At 48.7% G+C, this 22,801-nt stretch overlaps 1 protein-coding gene across 4 annotated transcripts; it reads left to right on the plus strand.

Moving 5' to 3' along the window:
* Positions 1-751: 751 nt before the first annotated feature.
* PCYT1A (phosphate cytidylyltransferase 1A, choline) lies at positions 752-22,753 on the plus strand. 4 transcript variants are annotated; one of them, XM_075761273.1, is made up of 9 exons: positions 752-859; positions 8,014-8,154; positions 10,885-10,984; positions 13,104-13,220; positions 14,930-15,081; positions 15,892-15,970; positions 16,711-16,853; positions 17,905-18,093; positions 18,684-22,753. In XM_075761273.1, exons 2-9 carry the CDS (start codon positions 8,038-8,040, stop codon positions 18,888-18,890), a joined length of 1,104 nt encoding a protein of 367 aa, XP_075617388.1. In that variant the 5' UTR covers positions 752-859; positions 8,014-8,037; the 3' UTR covers positions 18,891-22,753. The 4 variants fall into 4 exon arrangements, with proteins under 4 accessions (XP_075617388.1, XP_075617387.1, XP_075617389.1 ...); XM_075761272.1 differs by having other exon boundaries at positions 774-883; XM_075761275.1 differs by lacking the exon at positions 752-859 and adding an exon at positions 9,828-9,928 and having other exon boundaries at positions 8,027-8,154.
* Positions 22,754-22,801: the final 48 nt, after the last annotated feature.

Below are 22,801 nucleotides of genomic sequence, written 5' to 3' on the forward strand. Positions count from 1 at the left end.
TCACTCTTTTGGCTACAATCCTGGAGGCAGCACGCTCTTGTTTCTCTATTATGTTGGTTTGAAAGTGCCTTACTCTCATTTTCCTCTGATGGGAAATAGAGGGTGACTTCCCTGATAGCTTTTTCGCTACCTGTGGCTGTCGCTCGTTAAGGGAGCCGCACAGAGGATGCGATGGCACCGTGCGGTTTGTGCATGGACCTGGGAGCACAAGTTTTGGGGAACAGTGAAACCCTCTGCATAAAGACACTTGCCAGGAGATAGTATATGCCTTCAGACTCATTTTGACACTTACATCACGATGATTCAATCACAATTTTTCACCTTGCACTTGCTCTGTTTTGGAGGCTTTTGGCAGCTGCTTCAGAAAGGCATGGTACAAAGCAGGTTTGAGTCTGTGATTGTTCAGTTCTAGCCACCAGTGCTGTGTTTTCCCCGGAGAACCATCAGCTGCTGAAGCAGGACAGGCCCGGGATTCCTGCACCGCCACCGTGAGCGGGACCAGACCCACCGTGCAGCGAGTGTGAAGGGCTGCTGCGAAGCTGCCGTGGCCCAGAGCAGCCAGGTCTTGGCTCCTGGCTCCCTCCTGCCATAGTCCCCTGAGTATTTATTCGACAGGCGAAGGGCCGCGGAGCCCCGGGGCACCCTCGGCCCAGCGAGACCAGCCCCGGGCGGGGGGGACGCGTTGCGAGCCGGAACAGAGATTCCGGGCGCGGTTTCCCGGACGCGGCCGGTCCCTTCCTGCCGGCCCGGCCCGACACGCGTAGGCTCCGCCCGCCGCCGCGTTGGCGGGAGCGGAGCGGGCGGGGCCGGGCCGGGAGCGGCTCCGGCAGCGGCGGCGGAGCCAGCCTGGGCGGCGGAGGTGCGTGCGGCCGGCGTCGCGCTGGTAGGGGGGAGCCTGGGGGCACCGGGAGGGGGCTGCGGGCTCTGCCGCTGGGGCCTGCGTGGGGGCCCTGGGGGGCTGCGGGGTCTGTCGCTGGGGGTGCAGGGGACAGGGCGCTCGCTGTGGGACCGGAGGGGTGTCCGTCACAGGGGCTGGGGCAGGGGGGTGGGTTTCGGTTGGAGGCAAGTGAGGGGCACCGCACACTGCCCCTGCGGGGTCAGGCGGGGGTCCGTCCCCGGGAGCTCTCTGCCAAGGGGATGGCCGTGGCACGGGCATGGGGTATGGGGCAGCCCCGCCTGGGTGCGCAGCCCGTGGGCTGGCGGGGGCTCTGGGACGCGCTGGCTGGTAGGGACATGGGGCGCTTGGCTTTGGGCAGGGGGGCAGTGTGTGCTGGGGAGGGGGAGTGGTGCGCTGCTTCCCCTCTGGGGGGGCTTGGGGAGAGGCTGGGGCTCGGGCACAATGCTCGGGGGACGCAGGACCGGCTGCGGTGGGGGCAGGCTGAGAGGAGGCAGCAGCAGATGCTTTGGGGAACTTTTGGAGTACACCCGCAGGGCTTGGAGCGTGGGGGCTTTGGGGCACATCCCCCAACCTAGGGGACACGGCCAGGGCCTGGGCAGAGAGAAGCAGAACAACGAGGAGGTGGCCCTGACTGCGGAGGAGGAAGGTGTGACCTAGCTGCTGTGCAGGCACACATCCTCTTTAACCCGCTTTTTGTGTCCACCGAAGTCCTGGCTGTGCTGATTAATGGTTTTGTAATTAGAGTTAAAGTCTGCAGAAATTCTGAGAGCTGCGATGCTCCTCGCTAGCCCTGGCTCGCTGTGGAGGGAGGCGCAGGACGCTGCAGGTGGCCGTCCCTCCTCTGTCCCCACCCTGTGCCGTTGCGGCACCAGGTCCCCCCGCCTGCGGCTGGTGAAGACTGGCGTGGTCAGAAACAGGTACTGGTGGGTTTCCATCCACAGGACTCCTGGGCCTGAGGACAGCCACCGTATTTGCTTTTGAAATTCATATGACAAATACCTTTGCTTTATTTGCTGAAGGAATTTGCTGTACATACAGAGTTATTAAAATTCATGACTTGGAAGTTTCTTGCTCCAAGATCTGGATTGTAATTGTCTTGAAATTACTGTAGAATGAGCCACCAACAATAACTGTTGGAGCAAGGATTTGGTATTGATGTGTAATCCTACTAAAGGAGGTTGCCTCCTGAAGTCTCAAGAGGCCCTGTTAAGCCCTAAAAACAAAACACGATGCAACTCAACACAAAAGTTAGGACAGCATGACTACCCATCCTTGTACTTCATTGCCTCTGGGCAGGCTCCAGATCTTCTCTGATATTCTGCATAAACCCTGCTCTTGCTGCTTTGCTAACTGCAGCAGAGACTTTGTTGCATGCCAGGACACTCAGTTCCGTGGGGTTATGATGTACCCAGAAGGGCTGTGAATTCATGGAGAAGGTCTTGCCAGCAGTTTATCTTTTTTTTTTTTTTATGTTATTCATAGCAGCGCTGCTTAGGTGATCACACTGCACTGTTTTCAGCTGTGGTGGTGTTAGGCTTATCTCAAGTGGTTTGGGGCTTTGTTGGTAAACAGCAGCATCTTTTCATCGATCGCATGGGTGCCAGATCCTCTGCATGCCCAGGCTCTGCTCGAGCAAACGTTATCAGCCTGCCTGTAGCAGTAGGGAATGTAAGGCTTGGGTTTTGGGGTGGTTTTTTTTTTAGCAAGTATAGCAAAGGTCTGGATGTCGTTGGATGCACCAGCTGAACTGGAATCCCTTTTATGCGTTCATGTGGCTACTGACACGCTGCAGGATAGCTGCTTTTGCTCAACCAGAATAGCTGAAGTAGACTCTGTTTTAAGTGTGGACTGGACTCTGCCTGCCAGATCCTGCAGTAACCTTTATAAGGGGCTTGAAGGCTTAGACTGTCCAGATAGAGCAGGTGCTGAGCGTGGGGAGAGTCACAGTCTCTTCTGGAGGTGAGCAGGCTGGGTCACAGCCACTAGCACTTAGTTTTTAACCAGATGCTCTCAGTCTGGAGATTGGGGCGAATCTGGGCCTTGCAAATCTGGGCCTTGCAAACCTGGGCTGGGAATGAAGTTGCCTTGGGGATGGGGCAAGATTTTTAAGCATGGATTGAAGAGAGATCCTGATCTCTCCCAGTAATTACGTACAGGTTAATCCCTGTCTTGTAAGCAGGCTTTCTTCACTTTCTCACTGTGATGAGTCTTCTGACATTAACCTCTTCTGAGCCTTTCTGTCTACAACAGGTGTCTACAGGGATACACACCAGCAAGGTTAATCGTAAACTGGGGGTTGGAGATGGGGGAAAAGGGTTCTCTTCTCCCCATGACCGAGGAATGCAGGGTCATTTGGGTCCTTTACAGCCTGGCAGGGGAATGATCTGAAGCGACAGGACTTCTTCCTTTTCCCTGAGGCTCTCGCTTATGTACTGTCCATGTGTCAAGGCAATTCTTCTCTGCAGACAGCTGGCAGAGTGCAAAGTTTAGTAGTATTTGCCTGCAGATGAGTCAGCAGAAGAGAAATAGCTTGCTCCTGTAAAGTGGAATGATCTTGTAGGCAAAGCAGCACATGACAGTCACATCTGACTGTGCCAACGCCTTCTAAGCTCGGAGGGACGAGAGGGGACCCTGGGAGCTGTGGGTGTCGGAGGGGCCTCGCTGCTCCAGCGTGCCAGTCTTGCGCTGACTCACACGCCTGGTGGGAAGTGCAGCAGCTTTGGGCCGGAGCATTTACTGAGTTGTTGCAGTAAGCTCTCGTTTTGCACAGGCTTTGAGTTTTAAGTAGCAGGAGTTATTTTTGCCTTGGCACGTAAATCTGCCAAGTGAAAAGCAGCGGAAGTGGCAGAAGAAATCCTGCTAGTGCATGTAAATTTGCAGATAATATTCTTCAAGAGATTCCTTGGGACATCAAAACACACAGAATGCGGATGGGCCAGGTCCTCGTGCTATCAGTGTGCTTAGGGTGCAGAAATATCTCATCTGCTTCTCCGGTGTAGTGTGAGGCAGGCAGTTCTCTGACACCACCAAGGCTAAACAAAACATCAGTTTGTTGTCTGTCTGTACTGTCTATGAAGATGCGGACAGTGAGACAAGGCTTTGGCTTAAGCAAAAAGATTTGCTGCACCTATTCTGACCTCCTCCATCTGCCAGAGGTGTTAACTTTGGCATTGTGGTTAAATTCCAGCTTGGATGATGGTGTAGTTAACTCATACTAAGGGAGAAGTTTTAAATTCATTCCCTGCCTATGTTTTGTTTTTTTTTTTTTCTTTGTGGTAATCAATGCTTGTTCTTCTTCCCTCCCAGAAGTGGCTGCATTTCAGCTGGAAATTTTTTGAGCTTTGTAGTATTACTGTCAGCAAAGTGCTGGATGATTTCTGAAGGCTGTTATTGCCACAGTTTAAAGAAAATTCCTATTTCTCCCTTTGACCACTTCCCCTCCTTCATTCCATATCTGCACTTGGGGACTGAGAGGAGTGATTCCCTGACAGGGAGACCAACCCTTCTCCCGTCTGGCAGTGGCTGCTCCTTGCAGAGTCCGTACAACGCTCTCTCTCAAGGTGAGCTAGCTGGCAGGTGATGCAAGGCGCTGCTTTGATACAGGACATACACCACAGAAGTACGTTTCAGAAGCAAAGCCCCAAGAGTTTTGTAATGTGTCGTGAAGACTATGATCTGCCCATGGCTTTCCCGAATGGGGCACTTCTTAACTTTGCTCCTAGCAAGCAGTTTCTCGTGTTCAGCGCAGGCTTAGTAATGCAGGAGGGTGACACCTTAAACAAAATAGAACAATATTAATATTTTACAGCGGGGCTCATTTTTCTGCTTATGCCTGGGTTTTATCTTGGAGTTTTTCAGAATGAGCTTTGAAAGCTATCTTCTCTTTCCCCTTCCCCATCTGCTGCAAATGTAATTAATTTTAGAAGAGTCAGTGTTTTACGGATTTGGGGAGGTAAAGCTGTGTGCCCTTGTGTTAAGCTCAGCTACAGATGCTGGATCCCATTGTTAGTAAGTAATTGTTTGGGATGCTATTTTAGTCATCTGGGTCAAAATGAAACCTTGTAAGATCAGTAGCTTTATCACAGTAAGGTGTGGTTTCTTTTTAAAAACAACGTGTTCCCAGTTTTTAATGAAGACGAGTTTGGTGCTGGGAGGATTTCCCAGAAACGCACTAGCCACAGAACAGAGGTTTTAAAGCTCTGAAGAATGGTAACATTATTGTTTCATTTCTGCATTAATTTGAGTAATTAGCAGAGCTGTGTCACTCATGAGGTGCCCAGCTCTCCGGACACTGCAGAGGCTGCTTCAGCAACATCAAAGCAGATAGAGCATATTTGTGATGTCCTCGAAGCAGGTTTCTCCCTTGTCACATCGGGTAGAGCTGCTGCTGGGTGGCTGGTGCTCTCTGACCACTGCTGCTTATTTAATGCAAACCAAATCCATTCGCTTAGGCTATCGTTTGCTATCATTTGACTATGTATACCCTGAGAAGTGAAGAAGTGAGTTAGGGTGGAGGAAAGCAGATGGTGGAGTGTGGGAGGGGTTGGAAGAAGCTGTTGGAGATTTCTCCTGGGCTCGGACAGCGCTGCTGTAAATCAGCACAAAGCACGGCGTTGCCCTGTGCTGTAACCTGCGGTTCTTTGGCTGGCCGTGGGCTCTGCACCCAGCAGCGAGATGCTGGTGATAACTCAGCAGAGAGTGTACTTGTGTCAGAGAAGTCTGGTTGCTTTGCTGGGCCAAGTTAACACGAGAAGAGCTTTACCTGTTTGTGTGTGGAGGCTGTGATGTCCATGGTTCAGCACCAAAGCCTCTGCTAGTGCTTTTTAATATTTTGCTGGGCAGTGGTTCAGAATGTCTGCGTTCAGGATATTAACAGACCTTTTAATTGTCTCCAAAGGGAAGGAAAGCAAGTGGTCAGAGACCAACAGGTGACTTGAAACTGTGAAATTATTTTGACCAAGTAGCAAGAAAATCTGCTGCTGTTTTCCCCGGCCATTTCCGTGAACTCTGGGGTTACTTGAACCAGAGGTCTGCTGCTTTTTCTGAACTGGATGGTTTCTGATAGGACCATGGTGGTGAAGTAAATAACTGATGGCACCTTGCAAAACCTAAGAATTACTTGTCATACCCTGTGTTTTCACAGGTGCTCTGGAAGCTGCTGCATTTATAGCCCAGATCTTGCCTGAAAGTTTAGTGTTTGCTTAAGTGTTTGAAGCCTTGGAGCTCAGGGTTGCAAACTGTTTTTTGCCTGAAATTGCTTTTGCACGTTCCCATATGTTGTTAGGAAATAGTAAATTAATTACTGGAATGGGGGAAACTCGGCAAACTTGACTCGCAGGCATTATGGAGTGAGTGCTGGATGGCTTATGCAGTTCTGAAGTGTCCTTGTGGCTGCTCTTCACCTTTGCTTTTGTCTTCATCCCAATATTTTTTTGGCTACCCGCTCACCTAAGATTCTCTTTTCCTGTTCTTAGTGCAGTGTGTAGGACTAGCAGAGCAGTCTGGGATACTTACACGTGTATAGCCCAAAACCAGTTCAGCTGTGTTTGGCCCTAATGCTGTTCCTAAGGTATCATCTTGTTGATACTAGGTGGGGAGATCGGTATGCTCACGTGTTATTAAACTGCATTTGACTCCTTATTTTGGAACATTCCTTAACTTGGAGTCATTTGAGTGAGCCTGATGATTAAATCTGTTTCTTAACAGCTCTCTTTCACAAAGCCCGCACTTCTCAGGTTGCTGAGCAGCAGAGCTTTGCCCAGCAGCCCTTACCGAGGGCAGTCCCTGCTCGCCCTGAGTGGTAACGCTCGGCAGAGACCCTCTGCCAGGGAGAGGGGTGGTGTTTGTCGGGACATCTGTACTTTCTCATACCTTGCACTTGCCCCACCTAACGTGTTCCAGCTCACCCACTGTGTGTGGGCGGGAAGACATTTTAAATTCCACATGGCTCTTATTATTAGGGTGTTGAGACACTCACATAAGCATCATTCCTGGGCGGAGGGGTCATGCTGCTCCCAGGAACGGCAAGTCACAAGTGCCAAGTGTGCTGCACTGGAGAGCTGCACACTTCAAGTGAGCAAGAGAGAGAATGCTGCTCTTCAGTTATAAACTTTGCAAATCTAGCACATGTTTCTAACTCCTGCAGCAGCTGAAAAGGGAATGGTTGCTGCCATGCCTTTCTATAAATCCCTAGCTTTGCTTCAGCTGTGTGAAGTGCTGAGCTTCCTAATGCTCCAGGGCCCTTTTAGGAAGGTACCCGGTGACTCCAGCTCAAAAGCAAGGGTGGCTTACTTCCAGATAGCTGTCACGATTTCTGTCCCATGCTGGTTGTCTATCTATTCATCACAGAAGCAGTTCAGCTGAACCACCGCTAATTACAAGCTGGTACATAAAGTGCCAGAAGTAAGTGTGCCCTAATGTGGTCTCAGCAGCTGCTTCAGTATCAGCTGAGTCACCGCTGCAGTGGGGACGGGGATGAGAGGGGAGCAAGGTGAGCTGTCCCCAGTGGGGAGCTGCAGCTTGGTCTTGCACAAACAGCAAAGCAAACAGCAAGCCAGCTAGTTATTTAAGTTATGACCGTGGGTTGCACCCCTGCCCTCACCCTTGTCCTTCTGCTTTAAACCTGCTCCTTCCTCTTTTCAGGATTGTACAGGGATGCAGCACACCCACCGGCTGTCTTGGTGGGTGAGGGGGGGAACAGAGGGGTAGAACAGTGTTTGCATTCATCAGAATGAGAGCTGGGGGAGGGCTGAATGCGGACTGGGCATGCCATAATCCTTAGGTTGCTTTTCAGATGCTAAAATAGCATAATCAGCCTTGTAGTAATGATTTATAACTTGCATTGCAACTCTTGTGCGAGTTTCTCTCCAGCCAGCTGATGGCTGCATGCTTCTCTCTGCAGAACAGCTCTGAGTTGCATTAAATGATTCAGTATTCCCACCAGGCACTGTTTGTCAAGCCTTGGCAGCTGACGCCAAATACAACTGGCTAAGCCCCTTGTTAGGTGGCTGTGTCTTTGCGCTGACCTTCTGTACACTGTGCCTCCTGTTGACTGATACTGTTTTGGAAGAGCTGAGAAATATCTTCCCCCCACCCCCACCTTCATTTTGTTCCAGTTCTTACTGAACGTGCTTGGCAAGATGGAGCCGCCGACGTCCTCCAGGCTGAATTCCCGAAAGAGAAGAAAAGATGGATCTGGCCCCAATGGGGCAACAGACCTGGATGGAGTCCCTCCAAAAATGTCCCGACGCTCATTCGTAAGTAAGCAGAGATAGGAGCTTTAGGTGCCTGTGAGATTAGGACATTGAGCCATAACAGCAGAAAGATAAATGTAATGGTTTTTCTGTGGACATGGAAAACATGAGGGGGGTGGGAAATAGGCAAATAACAGTAGCTATCTTTCTTGCAAAGCCAGTTTAAAATCTTCCTTTATTCAAATGAGTAACATACTTACAACATGGGCTTAAATTAGGTCTGGGGCAAGCGTTGCTAAGCTGCTTTTGTGATGTGTTCAGCTTGTTTGTAGTTACTTAAGCTGAACCCGAACAGGCACGCATGTAGATATCCATGGAGAAGTAAGCATTCGTTTCTCACAGGTGGGTTTTCTTAGGTGACCCAGCAGGAGGGAGGAATACTCCAAACAAGCACGTAACAACTCATGCACCTAGGAGAAAGCAGTCCTGTTCAAGTCAGGGGAACTGCAGGAGAGTCTGAAGTCTGTAAGCACCTGCAGAAGCAGTCCATTGAATCTGTACTCTGAAATACTGGGAAGATTACTGCTCGTTTGATTCTCCTGGTCTGGCAGGAGACTGCATTTATGTTGCTGATACTTCAGGAGTGTTCGGGGGGGGGGGGGGGGGGGGGGGACAAAAACAAACCCCACGCAACAATGAAACCAACAGAAAACCAAAAGGATTTCTTCTTCTGGATCAACCTTGTGACGGCTTTAACAAGCTAAAGCTAGTGGGGCCTCTTCTAAAGGGGGGCTGTGCCAGTTAATGCCAGTGTAAAGAGTTGACTTTAACTTGTCCTTGCCACAATATTGTGATGATGGGTTTTTTACAGCTCTCCTCTGCCCTGTTCCTGCAGCTGTCCTACATATCACATGTGCTCTAGTTGCTCTTCCCTTATCTTTGTCAAAAGCTAGCTACCATCCCTGCCACGTCATATTGGGGTCATAGTCCTTGGTAGAATACGGTGATGTGTTGCAGCTTTCCTCTTTGATAACATTTTGCTCTTCAGGAGTACTTGAGTCCTGTCACAGGGCATTTGACAGATTGTAATGAAGTAATAGCAGCACAGGCAGTGAGAACTGCGGAGGCGAGCTTTGGGAATGGAGGCTTGAGCTCTTGTGCGACTTATCCTAAAGTCTTAATATCCTTAATTGTTGTCAAAACCCACTGTGTCTCTTTTAAAGACCCCCACATATTTTGGTAAGGACAGAGAAGTGTGCAGTTATTCCATGGGAATCACTTGCTCTTCAAGTTGGTATCAGCCCTGTGTTAGAAATAAAGCATCTGCCTCTGAACAGCACAGACAAATAATATCTAGCCACTTTCTAAACTTAGTGCCTGTTTTTTAGCCACAGGACTAATGCGGACCTCCTGATGAAAGATTTCTCTTTTTTTCTTGCTTTTGTGAAAGATTTATTTATTATAGCAAGAGTAATAGTGTTACTTAACTGTCGCATTACCGTTCCCACCTAAAGAGCTGGCTGGCAGAGTGTTCCCCTGAAGCAGTGGGGCTCGGCAGCAGATGGTAGTAACAAACCTGCTGACGCATAAGCATGTGGTATTGTGCACGTCAGGTTGAGTCCTGACCCTTGTAGGCACTGCAGAGGAAAGGCAAGACTCTGGCAGGAGCTTTTGAGGACGTTTCCCTGTGATCCTCTGATAATTTTGATAGGGGTTTTTTATGCTTTTATTCCTAGCTTCATATCAGGTATGTGCCAGCCAAACTGCAAAGGATCTTCACAAGTCCCAGATATAATGGCAGTGATGAAAGGAGAGACCTGCAGGCCTTAACCTAACAGTAAGGATCCTGGTAGAGGAGGTGGTGTGTGAAACGCGAGTACTAGAGCCTCAGTAAGTTAAAGGAGATTTTCAGTGGTATCAGTTTGCTTGAATGTAGTGGTCAGTGGTTGCTCTCCTGTGCACTTCACTTTGAGCACTCTAAGAAGGAATGGCATTAGCAATAATAGCTGCGGTCCTTCTGGTTGCAGTGGTGCTGGGCACCATGCAGGATGCTGCAATGGGACAGGAAGCCAAAGAGGAAGCTGCTGATTAGTTTTTTGCAGCTTGAAGGTATTATTGTAATGATCAGAAAGCTTGTTTCCTAGTCATCTGGCTCAGGAAAGAGTCATCCATTGCTGCCCTACGCCTTCTGGCCAGAAGGAAATTAAGCTGCTTGTTCTGTTATGGGAAGGGCAGATGTTTTGTTCCCATTCTGAGGAGACCAGAAACGATACCTGGACTTCAGCTGTAGATTAAACATACTGCTGTGGTCAAGCTAGCAGATTAGAGGGGTTTTCCTGTGGCAGTTGGATATATTCTGCCACAGATCAAGATCAGTCTCTCACTGTGTGTGGCAATACACACATTCCCTGGGAATTTGTGCTGCTTGTTATACTCAAATCGAGGAGCTGTTACAATTTGTACAGCACAGCACAAGCACTCAGGCACAGTAGAGTCATGGTCTTGCCTGGGCGGGCATAGCTGGAGCTGCGACCGCGAGGTTTGATGAAGCTTGGATTGTGCTGCTGTGAACTGCTGTTTGTCAAAAGTCAGTCTGTCTCTCTCTCTCTCTTTCTCTCTAAACTCAGGCTAATCACCCTGCAGGGCTGTTTTGAGGTTTAGCACTAATTAGACTTTCAGTGCGTATGTCTGAATTGTGCAGAGACACAGTGAGTCACTTGGTGACTAGGACACTGCAGTCGCAGTGCTGGCGCTACATTTCATTCTCACAGCTAACCTTCTCTGGTGGTTTAGGGACTGAGGGAACCGGCTCCATTTTCAGATGAAGTGGAAATCGATTACAGCAAGCCATACGTCAGAGTAACATATGAAGAAGCGATGAGAGGGACCCCTTGTAAGTAAAAACCAGACTGGAAGGGTTGTGTAAATGTTGGGTTGGGGAGGGACAGGTATGATTTTGATATCTCTGAGACCGAACCAACCTTGTGTGTCAGACCAGATTTGCAGCCAATGACTTAGTTAATGCTTTGGTGAGTGGATAGCTGTTCCCATGTGAAACTGGGCTTGCCTTTACGACTGAAATTGCAGCCTCTGTCTGTAAGGAGATGTGCCTTCACCAGCAAGTCTATTTGAAGCAAATAGATACTTGTGTTTTAGCTCTTCCTGTACTGCTGACAGCTCTAGAGTAGTATCAGAGTTGAACATTTTTCTGTACTACTTTGTCTGAGGCAGCTTAAAGTTAAGCAGGTTGAAAGTCATCTCTTCTGAAACTTGAAATGGGCAAATAAAACCAATATACATCTTTGTCCAGGATGTCCCATTCTAGCCTGGATTTGAATTAAAGTCACATTAAATAGAGTAGGCCAGCCCCGCAACAAGAACATGTTCTTTTATTCTCTAAACCAGGCTGGGAGAAACACTGTTCCCTTTGCAAGTCCAAAGGGGAGGCAGAGGCAGGACTACCTCCTGAAGGATGGCTGCCTTCTCTTGCCAAACAGAGTGTGCAGATGGTGCTGTCTTACTTGGCCTCTCTGTTATGGAAACTGAGATAATAAAAATTTGGCACTTCTGCCTACCTGACTGCTGCTGAGAGATGAGCTAGCTCTGATTGAGACCTGGCAGTGGTTTCCTGCAGGAGGTTCTGCAAATCCAATGCTTTTCACAGTCTGCATTAATTTCCCAGCTGAAAGTCTCCAGAGCCTGCACAAAGGTCTCTGATTTCAACAGCAATGGCTCTCCTGCTTGCTAAGACTAAAATACACTGCATGCTTCCTTGTTGCTGTTTATGCCTGTGCTCAGGAACTGTAGCTGCTGCAGGGATGGAGGAAAAGGGAAGTGTGTCCCAGCCAATTTCCAGAATACAGTTGTACTTTCATAAAGGCCTGCCAGGACCAGCCCTCTTCTGGCATACAGAAAGCTTCTGCAGTCTCAGATCTTCAGATCTTTGGCTCTCCAGAGCCTCCTGGCATCTGAGGTGGATTTGCTGAAAAGTGATTGTAAGAGGCTGTCCTCAAACTGACTCCTCTGCTTAGCTGGAATTTAACAGCCCTACCTTTGCATTAACTGATCCTCTTGCTGCCTCCCAGGCTCTGTCTCTAGGTATCTTCAGGGCCCTACTCAGACCCATGGGGTATCATCTCTCCTGCTAGGTCTTATCTCTTCCCCTTCCTTGCTGCAGCTTTGGCGTGCCTCTGCTCACACCACTCCTCTGAGTCTGCCGACCTGAATTGGGCCAGAGAGCAGCAGGCCGTTCCCAAGTGTGTTGGATACCAAGAATATGTGGCTTTCTGTTCCCAGCAGCAAAAGGGCTGGAGTCCTGTGTGGTCCCAGGAGACCAGAAGTCAGGCAGCCTCCTGCTATTACATGGCAGTGTTAGACTGTCACGTTACCTCTGTGCTGACCTCAAAGAGAAGAGCTACAATTTCCCCTGGCAGAGGTGGCCTGATGAAAGTTTTGTTCCAGCTGGGTTTTTGGATACAGCCACGGACTTCATGGGACTGGGGGAGCCACTGATGCTGATCGGGAATCAGAACAGTCTGGTCCCTCAGCCAGACTGGTAGCTGCGGCAGTGGGCTGCAGGGGAGGATGCTGAAAAGGTCTTGTGATGCCATCCTGGCTGGCAGGGGGAAAACAGGCACCTGTGAAACATTTTGGCCAGTTTCTCTCTGGTAGCTCACTGCTGCGCAAAAAGGTAATGCTGCATTTGGATTTCTATAGGAGGGAGGCGTCCAGGGTTTGCTTTCCCCTTGATCTCCCTTCACCTTGTTTTGGTGGATGTGTGGTAAGTTTTGAGTCTGTTTTTGAACTCTGTGCTCAGCAGCATTTGTTTCCATATGGAAAGGCAGAGCGCCAGGTGTTTTGCTTCACAAATCTTTCCTGGCTGTGGCTCTGTATTCTGCCAGTTTTCTGCAACATACCCACGAGTTTCAGAAGGTTCCCAAATGCAGGCATGAGCAGCAGCTGCTTCTCCAGGAAGACATCGTCACAAATGTTTCTCTGTCTCTTTGGCACAGTGGATCGCCCTGTCAGAGTTTATGCTGATGGAATATTTGACTTGTTTCACTCTGGACACGCCCGGGCCTTGATGCAGGCCAAGAACCTCTTCCCAAACACATACCTCATTGTTGGAGGTAAGGAGTGACCTTGTTGACTTTGGCTGTCGTAGGAGTATGGTTTACCTCCATCCATGGTTGTGCATACAGATGGCATAGAAGGGCTTTTGTCTTTGTGGCCTTAGTAGCTCTCACTGTAGCCAGTTATCCCAAATGTTCTTGAAGTCTTACTGCAATATATTGAGAGTTAATATGTCTGCAGAAAGATATCATGTACCAAATGAACGCTTGAGGAAATTATTTCTGATCAGGTTGTTCTAATTTGACCCTTCTATTCTGTGACAGATACTGGTGAGTTGCACGTCTGAGTATGAAAGTACAAACAAAAGTTCACCATTCTGTCTCTTGGGTTCCAAGGTCTGTAGATGATGCCAGGAATATCCTGCTGACTGCCTAAGGGGCAGAGGTGTTTCAGCCAGGCCTCCTCTAAGAATATAGCAGGAAAGGAGAAATCCTTTCTTCTGGCTGCTGTAATATGCTGGCCTCTGTCCACACAGTGCCTCTGTGCCCGTACCTTCACCCACCTTAAAGACATGTCAGGCTGTGCGTGTTGTCTATCAGAAGGTGACCTCTGGTCAGGCTGCGTAATTATGTTAAAGTATTAGGACTGAGAATAACTAGTTTTCTCAACTATTAGTAGCTTCCTGAAGCAAAAAGAAACTGTTTATGTGATAGAGCGATCATAACATCTTTGTATGGTTTGTTTCCTTATCACAGTTTCACTCGCCACTGAGGGCATTTTTATAGTGGTACTTCTGCATTTTTTTGTGTGCTACAGTAGCTTCTGGAAGGGGAAGGGAGGGAGGAGAGCTGAAATAGTTGCTACAACCTACAAAACGTTCTGAACTTAGAAATCTTGCAGGCGGAAAGACATCACCATGTACATCAAACAGGAAAATAACTTCAGGTGAAGCTATTAACATGTTCATGTAGCAAGATCCCCATGATCTCTGCCTCTGGGAGGCTGGTGAGATGGAGGGTAATGTACTACTCCCCTTGCACCAGGAACTGAGATGAGAGGCCACAGCCCAAGTGAACATTAGCTCCAAGCTGGGAGCAATCTCACCCACTCTTTATCATCTGTTTGTCTAGAATGTAAATACATCCAATACCAGTGAGACTTGTTTACTTTTGAGTCAACCAAATAAATCTCCCTCCTTCTCAGTGTCTTACATTGCAGATTATGAAGACTTGTTCATTTACTGTCTCATAGAACATAATAATTAAGCTAACTTGATTTGCTGCAAACTAACCCTTTGTTTTAATACAGCTTTCCAAGAACTAGACTGTGGTATGGTATTTTATGAAATAAGGACCGTAGGGAAGGTGCTTTTTTTCACGGGCTTCAGCTTCCAAGCCCGAGACATTTCTAGGTTAATAAGCAGGTTTCTGCCCAATAGAGCCCCAGGTGCCATTTCATACAGGAGAGTTGTCTTCTATATTGGCTGGTTTTCTTGGTAAGCGTTGTAGGTTCTACAGACCTTGAAGGCTTGGGGTGTAGGTCCTCAGCTTGGGCAGAAATCCCCTGAACAGCTTGCCTAGAATTGCTCAGGAGTTTAGTGCCCTGCATCGCTCCCTGTTCCTGGTGCTTTGTGGCTGGAAGAGCTGGGTTTCAAAGTGCTGGTGCTAGCCTCCGTCAGCAGCTGGAACTGCATGCAAGGGCCTTTTGCTGTAAAGCAGTGGGGTAAGCACCTCAGGCTCACTCTTCTCTGTGCCTCTTTCTTCAGTCTGCAGTGATGAGCTGACCCATAACTTCAAGGGCTTCACAGTAATGAATGAAAACGAGCGGTATGACGCTGTGCAGCACTGTCGCTATGTGGACGAAGTGGTGAGAAATGCGCCGTGGACGCTCACCCCCGAGTTCCTGGCAGAGCACAGGGTAATTTGTGATATCTGATCCGTTCTAAATTTTGATTAGCTTCTGTCTGTGCTTGCTATTTACAGCAAGAATTCATCCATGGGGGTGACCTCTTTCTGAGCAACCCATTTCTGTTGAAACTCCTTAAATATAGAATGAGCTGAGTTACAGAAATCGAGTGGGTTTCTTGGGAGACTAGAAGCATTTACTGAGCTGGCAGGTAATGTTAAAATAAGGTAGAGATTGTGAAGAAGCCTGAGAGGCTTCTCACCATTCCAGAAGTTGATGCTGGTTACAGATTGGTGTGAAACATGCAGTAGGGAGAAGGTAATGTGGGTTGGAAGGGGTTTTTGGAGGGCATCTGGTTCAACTCCCTGCTTACAGCAGGAGCAGTTTTAGATCTACATCAGTTTCCCTGGAGCAGGACACCAGGCAAGCTGCCTTGAGAGTCTTTTATCATTTTGTAAGATAAAGTGAAAGGAATCTCTGACATCTTTTTGAACTGCTTTGGGAGGTGAAGGAGTCTTCAGGGGAGTTTGCTTAGTTTCCTGTTGTTGCCATTAACAAGCTACTTCTCTGTGAAGCTTAAAACAGCTGTGTCCTTAGTCCCAGCCTTTCCTCTCTGGTATATGCTTACAACATTGATATGCGATTGTCAGTGAGAACTTGGGACTGCTCTGTGTTGCTTTTCAACAGAGAAAGGTGTCTTGCTGTTCTCTGTCATTCCCCTGCGTGGAGGTGTTGAGCAAAAAGTGACATCCTTTGACAGAAAGCAGGAGACCTGCGCAGTCAAGGTGAAATGTTGACTCTCATGGCTTTTTTAATTTTCAGATCGACTTCGTGGCACACGATGACATCCCCTATTCTTCTGCTGGCAGCGATGATGTTTATAAGCATATAAAGGAAGCAGGTGGGTCTGGGTCAGATTCACCAGGGCTTCCTGTCAAAGATCTGCCGTAGTTTCTCCTGTGCCCCTGTACGGCAGGATTATGCCTGGGGAAGTGGCAGGGGACCTCTGGGAACAAGGTCTGCCCAGGAGACTCTGAGTGCAGGAAGAAGGGCTTTGGGCCCTACTTCTTGAGGCTAGGTCTGTTCCATTGTCCAGCATTAATTCCTACTTCTAATCTAGTTATTGCGATTGAATTAACAGCTGCCTTTTGGAAAAAATACTACAGTGTGGTTTAAAGATTCTCGCAAATGGAGAGTCTCATGAATTTAGCAAAGTGACTCCTCTAACTGCTGGATAACTCAGTGGGAGTGCAGCTTATTTAAATCTATCCAAATCCAGCCATCAGAGCTTGTTACATTTCCACCCACTAAATTGTAGGACCCCTTGTCCTGTCCTTGTTACCGCATTATTGTATATGCAGTGAATTATAGTCAATAGCCTTTAAACCAGCTAAAGTGAAGAGCTTTTCATTAGAAGATGTGGTATTTTGACGTGTTTTTGACATGCTTAGGTCTTACTTAGGTCCTCCTCACAGTCTCAGAAAGGAGGACTGTGGTATTGTACGTTGAAGGACAAAGATGTGGTGGTGTGAGAACAGTTAGGAAATGAGCTCTTAAGAGATTGTTTTCTAATAGAGGCGGCAGCAGCTTTTTGCCATATGTCTTGCTACAGCTGTCCTCCGTCCTGTTCCCCAACTTTAGGCATGTTTGCTCCAACTCAGAGAACTGAGGGGATCTCAACATCAGATATCATCACCCGGATTGTGCGGGACTATGATGTTTATGCCAGACGGAACCTGCAGCGGGGCTACACAGCTAAAGAGCTCAATGTCAGCTTCATAAACGTGAGTTCACGACAAGCTGCGTGAAGCAGAATCTTATAGAGTGGAGATGTAGTCTTGTCTAATGGTAGCAAGTCCTGTGCCAGTAAAAGGCCAGTCTGCAGAGCTAAGCAGTTGCACCAAACCAATGTCCTTGGAGTAGAAGTCAGACTACTTCTGCCCCTGAAACTGCCTCTGGGAACCACCCAGAGGAACTGGGGTTTTGCTAATAGTGCTCTATTGTCAGAAATGTCTTGGTGACATTTTACTTGTTGAAAGAGCTGGAGACAGGGTGTGTGGCAAAATGTGTGTTTTCTTGAATTGAATGAAGCGTAGGTTGTTTTTGGCAGCAGCTGCTGTGTCTCATCTCTCTCCTCTTCCCTCAGCCACCTTCCTAAGGTAGAGTTATTTGTTAGTATAAAATCTGATACAGTTCTCACTGTCCTATTCCCTTCCTGGAGCTGCAGGAGCAGCAGTGCTTGAGTAGGAGAGAAGGACACACTCTGATCCTGTGCTGAGCAGCTCTAGCCCACAAGCAGAATACATGGCAGAAGGCATTTCTGATGTTGGAAGTAAAGTAGTATACCTTTTTTTTTTTTTGCACTCAGATACTGTGCCTATTTTTAAAAATACAATCATACAAAAAATGAAACAGGAGAGGTAACATCATTTGCTTGGCCTCTCCTTGGCGTGCAACTCTGCCTCTGTTTAAAAACACCCAGCAAAAAGACTTGTGCTATCGTGATATGCAGAGACCTACAGCAGGTCACTCAAATCTAATCTTTATATTGTATAAATATTTCCATCTTCCATGCACTGCTATGAGATAGTGCTTATCTCTGGGTTTAGTCTCGCTCATTGTACTGTGCCAGTGCCTGCCACGAAGCGTCTCACAGTCCCACTGTGTGTCTGCCATTTAGTCTAGGGAAGAAGTGTCACTGAAGTGAAGGAGAAGTGTCACAAGACTAATGGAGATGCTGAGTCTTAAGCAGCAGTTCAGTGTAATAACACAGAGCAGAGATGGTCACCACTCAGATCTGGTGACCTGTATTCTGATCCACCACTTACTGTACAGGAGAAGAAATATCATCTCCAGGAGCGTGTGGATAAGGTGAAAAAGAGGGTGAAGGATGTAGAGGAGAAGTCAAAGGAATTTGTCCAGAAAGTGGAGGAGAAGAGTATCGATCTCATTCAGAAGTGGGAAGAGAAGTCCCGGGAGTTCATTGGCAATTTCCTGGAGATGTTCGGCCCAGAAGGCGCATTGGTAAGGAGCTGCTCTGGGAAAAGGGGAAAGGGGATTTTTGAGAGCTCAGCAGTCATTGTAGGGCTTCTGGAGCCCACATTCTGCAGAGCAAAGGTTTACAGTTTGTTGCAATGCTTGATGTGCTGCTGGTCTCCAGACAAGCTGTCCCAGGTGTGGAAAACCTGTTTGCAGGAAGCCCTCACCCTTGCCAGCTGGATAAAGCCAGTTACAGCTGTAGCGCGAAAAGTCCCCGTGTCCCACAAGCTGGCCTGTAAACTCCAGCTTGTGTCCTGCAGGCCGCTGAGCAGCCAAGAGATTGGCAGGCGCTTTGTCACTGGCCTGGGATGAGTCTGAAGCTACTTGTTTTTGCCAGGCTCTCCTGTGCTGCTGGGTAAATATCGCAGGCACTTCATGCCAGAAGTGCTTGAAAATGGGTGATGATTACACTGCGTGCGGTTTCCAAAGGCTAGAGCAATGTTTGGGCTTTTTCTGCTCTTATATTGCACAAGGCAATGAAGGGACACAACTCAAAGTGCTGCACAAGCTGTAAGTAGTGTCCATTTCCATCGCTATTTGAGCCATGCTAACTGTCTTCCTGCTTCCATCGCTAGAAACACATGCTGAAGGAGGGCAAGGGCCGGATGCTGCAGGCCATCAGCCCAAAGCAGAGTCCCAGCAGTAGCCCCACACACGACCGCTCCCCGTCTCCCTCCTTCCGCTGGCCCTTTTCAACCAAGACTCCTCCTTCCTCACCGGCTAACCGCTCCAGGAACGAGTCTGCAGTCACCTACGACATCAGTGAGGATGAAGAGGATTAAGCTACCAGCCAGGATTTGCTGTGAACCGCTAATCGCTGAATCCTAAATCCAGACCCACTGGGGAACTCTAAATGAGCAAGAGAGCCATAGGAACAGGGCTGACGGTGAGCACAGGGCCTTGGAGACACCCGTTGCTGTTAGCAAGGGCTGCTGCCTGGAAGCACATTCAAACCTCCTCTCCCTTCTCCTCCCCAAATCCCCTTTTTATTGTTTACGTTCTAGTGGTTTTCAGGGGGAAGATGGTTTTTATATTTTAAGAAAATTCTCTTTTAAAGTGCAAAGAGTAGCACTCAAGCATGGCTTTTGTTTTGGTTTCTTTTTCCCTGTTAAACCTCCAGGCAAGAGGGAGAGTGGGAAGACCCATCTGTCCCTTCTTTCCTTCAGCTCCTCTGTCTTATTTCCCCCAACCCCAGGCAGTATTTGTGCCGCTGCCAAACGAAAGGTTCCTCAACCAGAATGACCTCAAGAGCACACAGGAAGCAATGATGTAGAGAGGCTTCTAGGAAATAGAGACATCTCTGCTGCACTGGAGCCAATAGGAATCTTATCCAGCAGACCCTGTAGTGCTCGCACACCTCGTAGCTGAGCTTCCCAGCGTGTCGCAGTGAGGACGTGCTGGGGAGGGGGCTACCAGCTTAGCACGCGGGAATTACACCCTGGAAGAAGTCACAGCACAATAGAGTCGCACACCCCATAAGCACGCGGCATTCGCAGCTCCAGATGTGTATGGGGACTGCAGGGGAAAGGCCTTTCCAGCCAATCTTAACAAGACTGCTAAATCTTGAGCTAAAATTCAGCCCCCAGTTGCTGGTGGAGAGAAGAGAATGAATCTTTGCTTCGGGGCATTTGCTGTCTGTGCATTTCCTTGGGTGTCTGAGAGCCCAGGTAGGAAACGAATGTGTGTATGCTCCTTTGAGAAGTTCCTTGTCCCAGTCTCTGATGTGTAATACATTTTACTGTCTGTCCAAATGGTCCCTCAACACTGTGCTCTGTGCATGTTTGTCTGTGTTTCAGTTGCTGTGCTCTAAGGGCTGGAGCAGTCCTTTACACTGGTGCCGTGAAGTCGCTGCTATAAGGACAAAACATGAATTCGTACAGCCAGTTTGCTGTCCGTGTTGGTGTGTGCAGCTGGACAGATAAAGGGCACGTTTTACCCCACTGAAGGGTCCCAGTCCCGTATGACAGTTACCTGGCTTGCGCAATAAATGCACAAATCTGTGCCCGCTTACTCCGCTCCTTGAGGCGGACCAGAGAGAACATCAGAGAGCACCGCAGCTTTTTAAGATTTTAAACATGTAATCTGCTCATTTGAATCCATGGTCCAAGTCGTGCCTGCTGTTGTGTCTGTAATAAACACTGAGTTTTGTGGCCTGTGGCTCCCCGCAAGCAGTTGCCTTCCCCGAGCTGCGTGCCTGTGCACAGAGCAGGTCGGTGCGCTCTGTCCTGGCAGCCAGCGCTGGAGGGACTGGACTTGCTGTCGTGCAGCTGTGAAGCTTCCGCTTGCTTTTCTGTTCAGGTTTGCCTGTGATATCCATTGTCTCTGGGTGGAGCTGCTGGGCTGAGTTGCCTGTATCCTCCGGCAATGCTGGGAGCAGAGGAGGACAGCTCGGAGCCTGGTCAGCAAGACTGCAGGGGGGGGTCTTCAGAGCAGGATGGGGGGGCTCAAGGAGCAACGGGTGCAAGGAGGCAAATCGTCAAGTGCTGCTGCAAGCTCTGCACCATGCAGGGCCCTGTGGTAGGAGCAGGTTGCTGCTGCTTTCCATCTTGTATCTTGCTGATCCTTTGTCACGCTGCCCAAAGGGGTTGATAGAGACTCTGTGCTGCTGTTGAGGCCAGAGCCGATACAGGAAAAGGTATTTTGGGGATTCCTCATCTGCCACTTGGACCTCTCTCAGCAGGGATGTGCATGGCTCTGGGAATGTGGCTGGCTGCTGTGGATTTTAAGTTGTAAGGAGCAAGTAACAGTCACTTGGTACAAGCCAGTTAATCCCCTGGTTTATGAGTAGTAGAGCACTTACTTTATATCACCTACATTCTGTCTTCCCTCATCCTCCTCACCTTCCCTTCCTCACCTTTCCTTCAGTATGGGTATTTTTTTCCCAAGCTGAATCACGAAGGCCAGGCTGCTTTAGAGCCTTACTACTGTTTTAAACACAAATTACACAAGCCTTCTGTAATTTTGGGATAACAATGGTGTTTTGAATGGTGGTTTGTTCTGCGAGACCTTAACGTATTTCTTGGTCTTTCGGCAAAACCTGGGGTGTTTGGTAAAAAGCCAGCCATGGTTTTACATGTAGCTTGGAATAATAGAGCTGTTTCTTGTAACCAATAATCCCTGCTTCCTCCTTGCACTTAAATTAAAATGGACACTCGAACCCCAGACTAATCTTTCCCCCTCCACCACTTTGTTTTATTGTTTCCTCCTGGATTGCTGGACCAGTCTCATCTGCAGTGCTGCCTTGTCCTATCAGTAACAGGACAGAGCTTGATCTTTGGGCAAGACATGCAAGCCAAGTTCTCCAGGAACATCTTGTTACCTGCAGATATACCCTGCTGCTGCTTCAGGGCTGTCCTGCATGCCCTTAACCCATCCCACACTCTTCAGAAAAGAAGCATCCGCAAGAGGCATGCTTGAGTTAAGCTCAAAGTAAGAGATAGAGTGGAAAAATAAAACTCAACTAGCATGCATTGAAGAACATGTGGAGCTTGATGCTGCTAAATCCAGAGGCATTGACTATTGCGAGACAGCCCTACCCCAGTTCCTCTATAGATCTGGGGTGTGAGGCTGCTGGTGGCAATAGCCAGCCCCCAGGAGAGGATTTTCTGATGGCACAGAACAGCAGCAGCAGGATAAAGCTGAAAGGCACCGAGGATGCTGGTAGAAGCAAGACGTGAAGAGTGTGGCACTTGAACAGCATATTGCTTAGAACTGTAGGAGGAAGTCTTTAATCTCTTGAGGAAATCATGGCACGTGCCTGCACTGACATAGTTTTGTGCATTTTATAGAGGGTTGGGACATTATTGTGGGGTCTGGCTCTTGTAACCAGAGGCAGGCGCTGGAGCAGCGAACACTTGGCAGTAGCAGTGCCTTTGGTGGGACTCACCCTGCGTCTTGCCTCCTGCCCTCAGGGTGGGCTTCTTGCTGCTAAGGGCTCCCTGGTGTAAAAATGTGGGTTTTCTGCCTGCCATGGGTAAGGACCTGAGTCCGGTTGTCTGATGGGGGGGTGGGAGGGACAAGTCCCATATTTTGCTGCTGCTTGTCAAAACCATGAGAGTGCTGGGTGCCAGCACTTCTGCTGGTGCCTAGGAAGCCATGTTGGTAATGGCTGTGCGCTGTTGCCAGGAATCTGCCAAATGTGGTAATCTCATTGCTAACCACCAGTGCATCTTCTGACTGAGCGGTTTCGGTTTGAACACAACCACCTCTAAAAAGCTCTGAGTCATTTTTCCCCCTTCTTCATGGGGCAGAAAACTTGCTTTTTCCCCAGAATGAATCAGTTAAAAGTTGGGGGAATATTTGGCTTTCTGACTCTGCTTACCAACGTGTTGCAGTGGCTGGAGGTATTGTGGTGGGAGAGCACCAGGGAGCAGATCAGGGGAAGCTTTGATGGTGCCTGGCAGCAGGCTCTGGTCTTAGCACTGACGGTCTGGCATCTGCTGCCCATTTCCAGCCACGGCACTGCCCAGTCCTGCCGTCACCTCCAGCCCCGCAGCAGCGGCTGCTTCAAGCTGGCTCTTCCCGGTCGGTGTTTGCTGTGCTGTTTTTTCTGTATGGGCCTGTGTGCACACCGTGTGTCTTACTGGCTTGTTCTGGAGTTGGGTTTTTGGCTTTTATGTTTAGCCAAATAAATGCAGTCATTTTACTCTGTGTGTGCCAGATTCCTTCTGCCATCCTTGCACAGCTGGCTCCC

Source organism: Balearica regulorum, chromosome 9 (assembly GCF_011004875.1).
Source record: "Balearica regulorum gibbericeps isolate bBalReg1 chromosome 9, bBalReg1.pri, whole genome shotgun sequence".
Taxonomy (NCBI): domain Eukaryota; kingdom Metazoa; phylum Chordata; class Aves; order Gruiformes; family Gruidae; genus Balearica; species Balearica regulorum.

Bases quoted from the DNA above. Each gene is read 5' to 3' on its own strand.
- PCYT1A (XM_075761273.1), top strand. From the start codon at position 8,038: ATGGAGCCGCCGACGTCCTCCAGGCTGAATTCCCGAAAGAGAAGAAAA. The intron at 8,155-10,884 runs GTAAGTAAGCAG...CTGGTGGTTTAG, and splicing joins AAATGTCCCGACGCTCATTC to GGACTGAGGGAACCGGCTCC. The intron at 15,971-16,710 runs GTGGGTCTGGGT...CCCCAACTTTAG, and splicing joins TAAGCATATAAAGGAAGCAG to GCATGTTTGCTCCAACTCAG.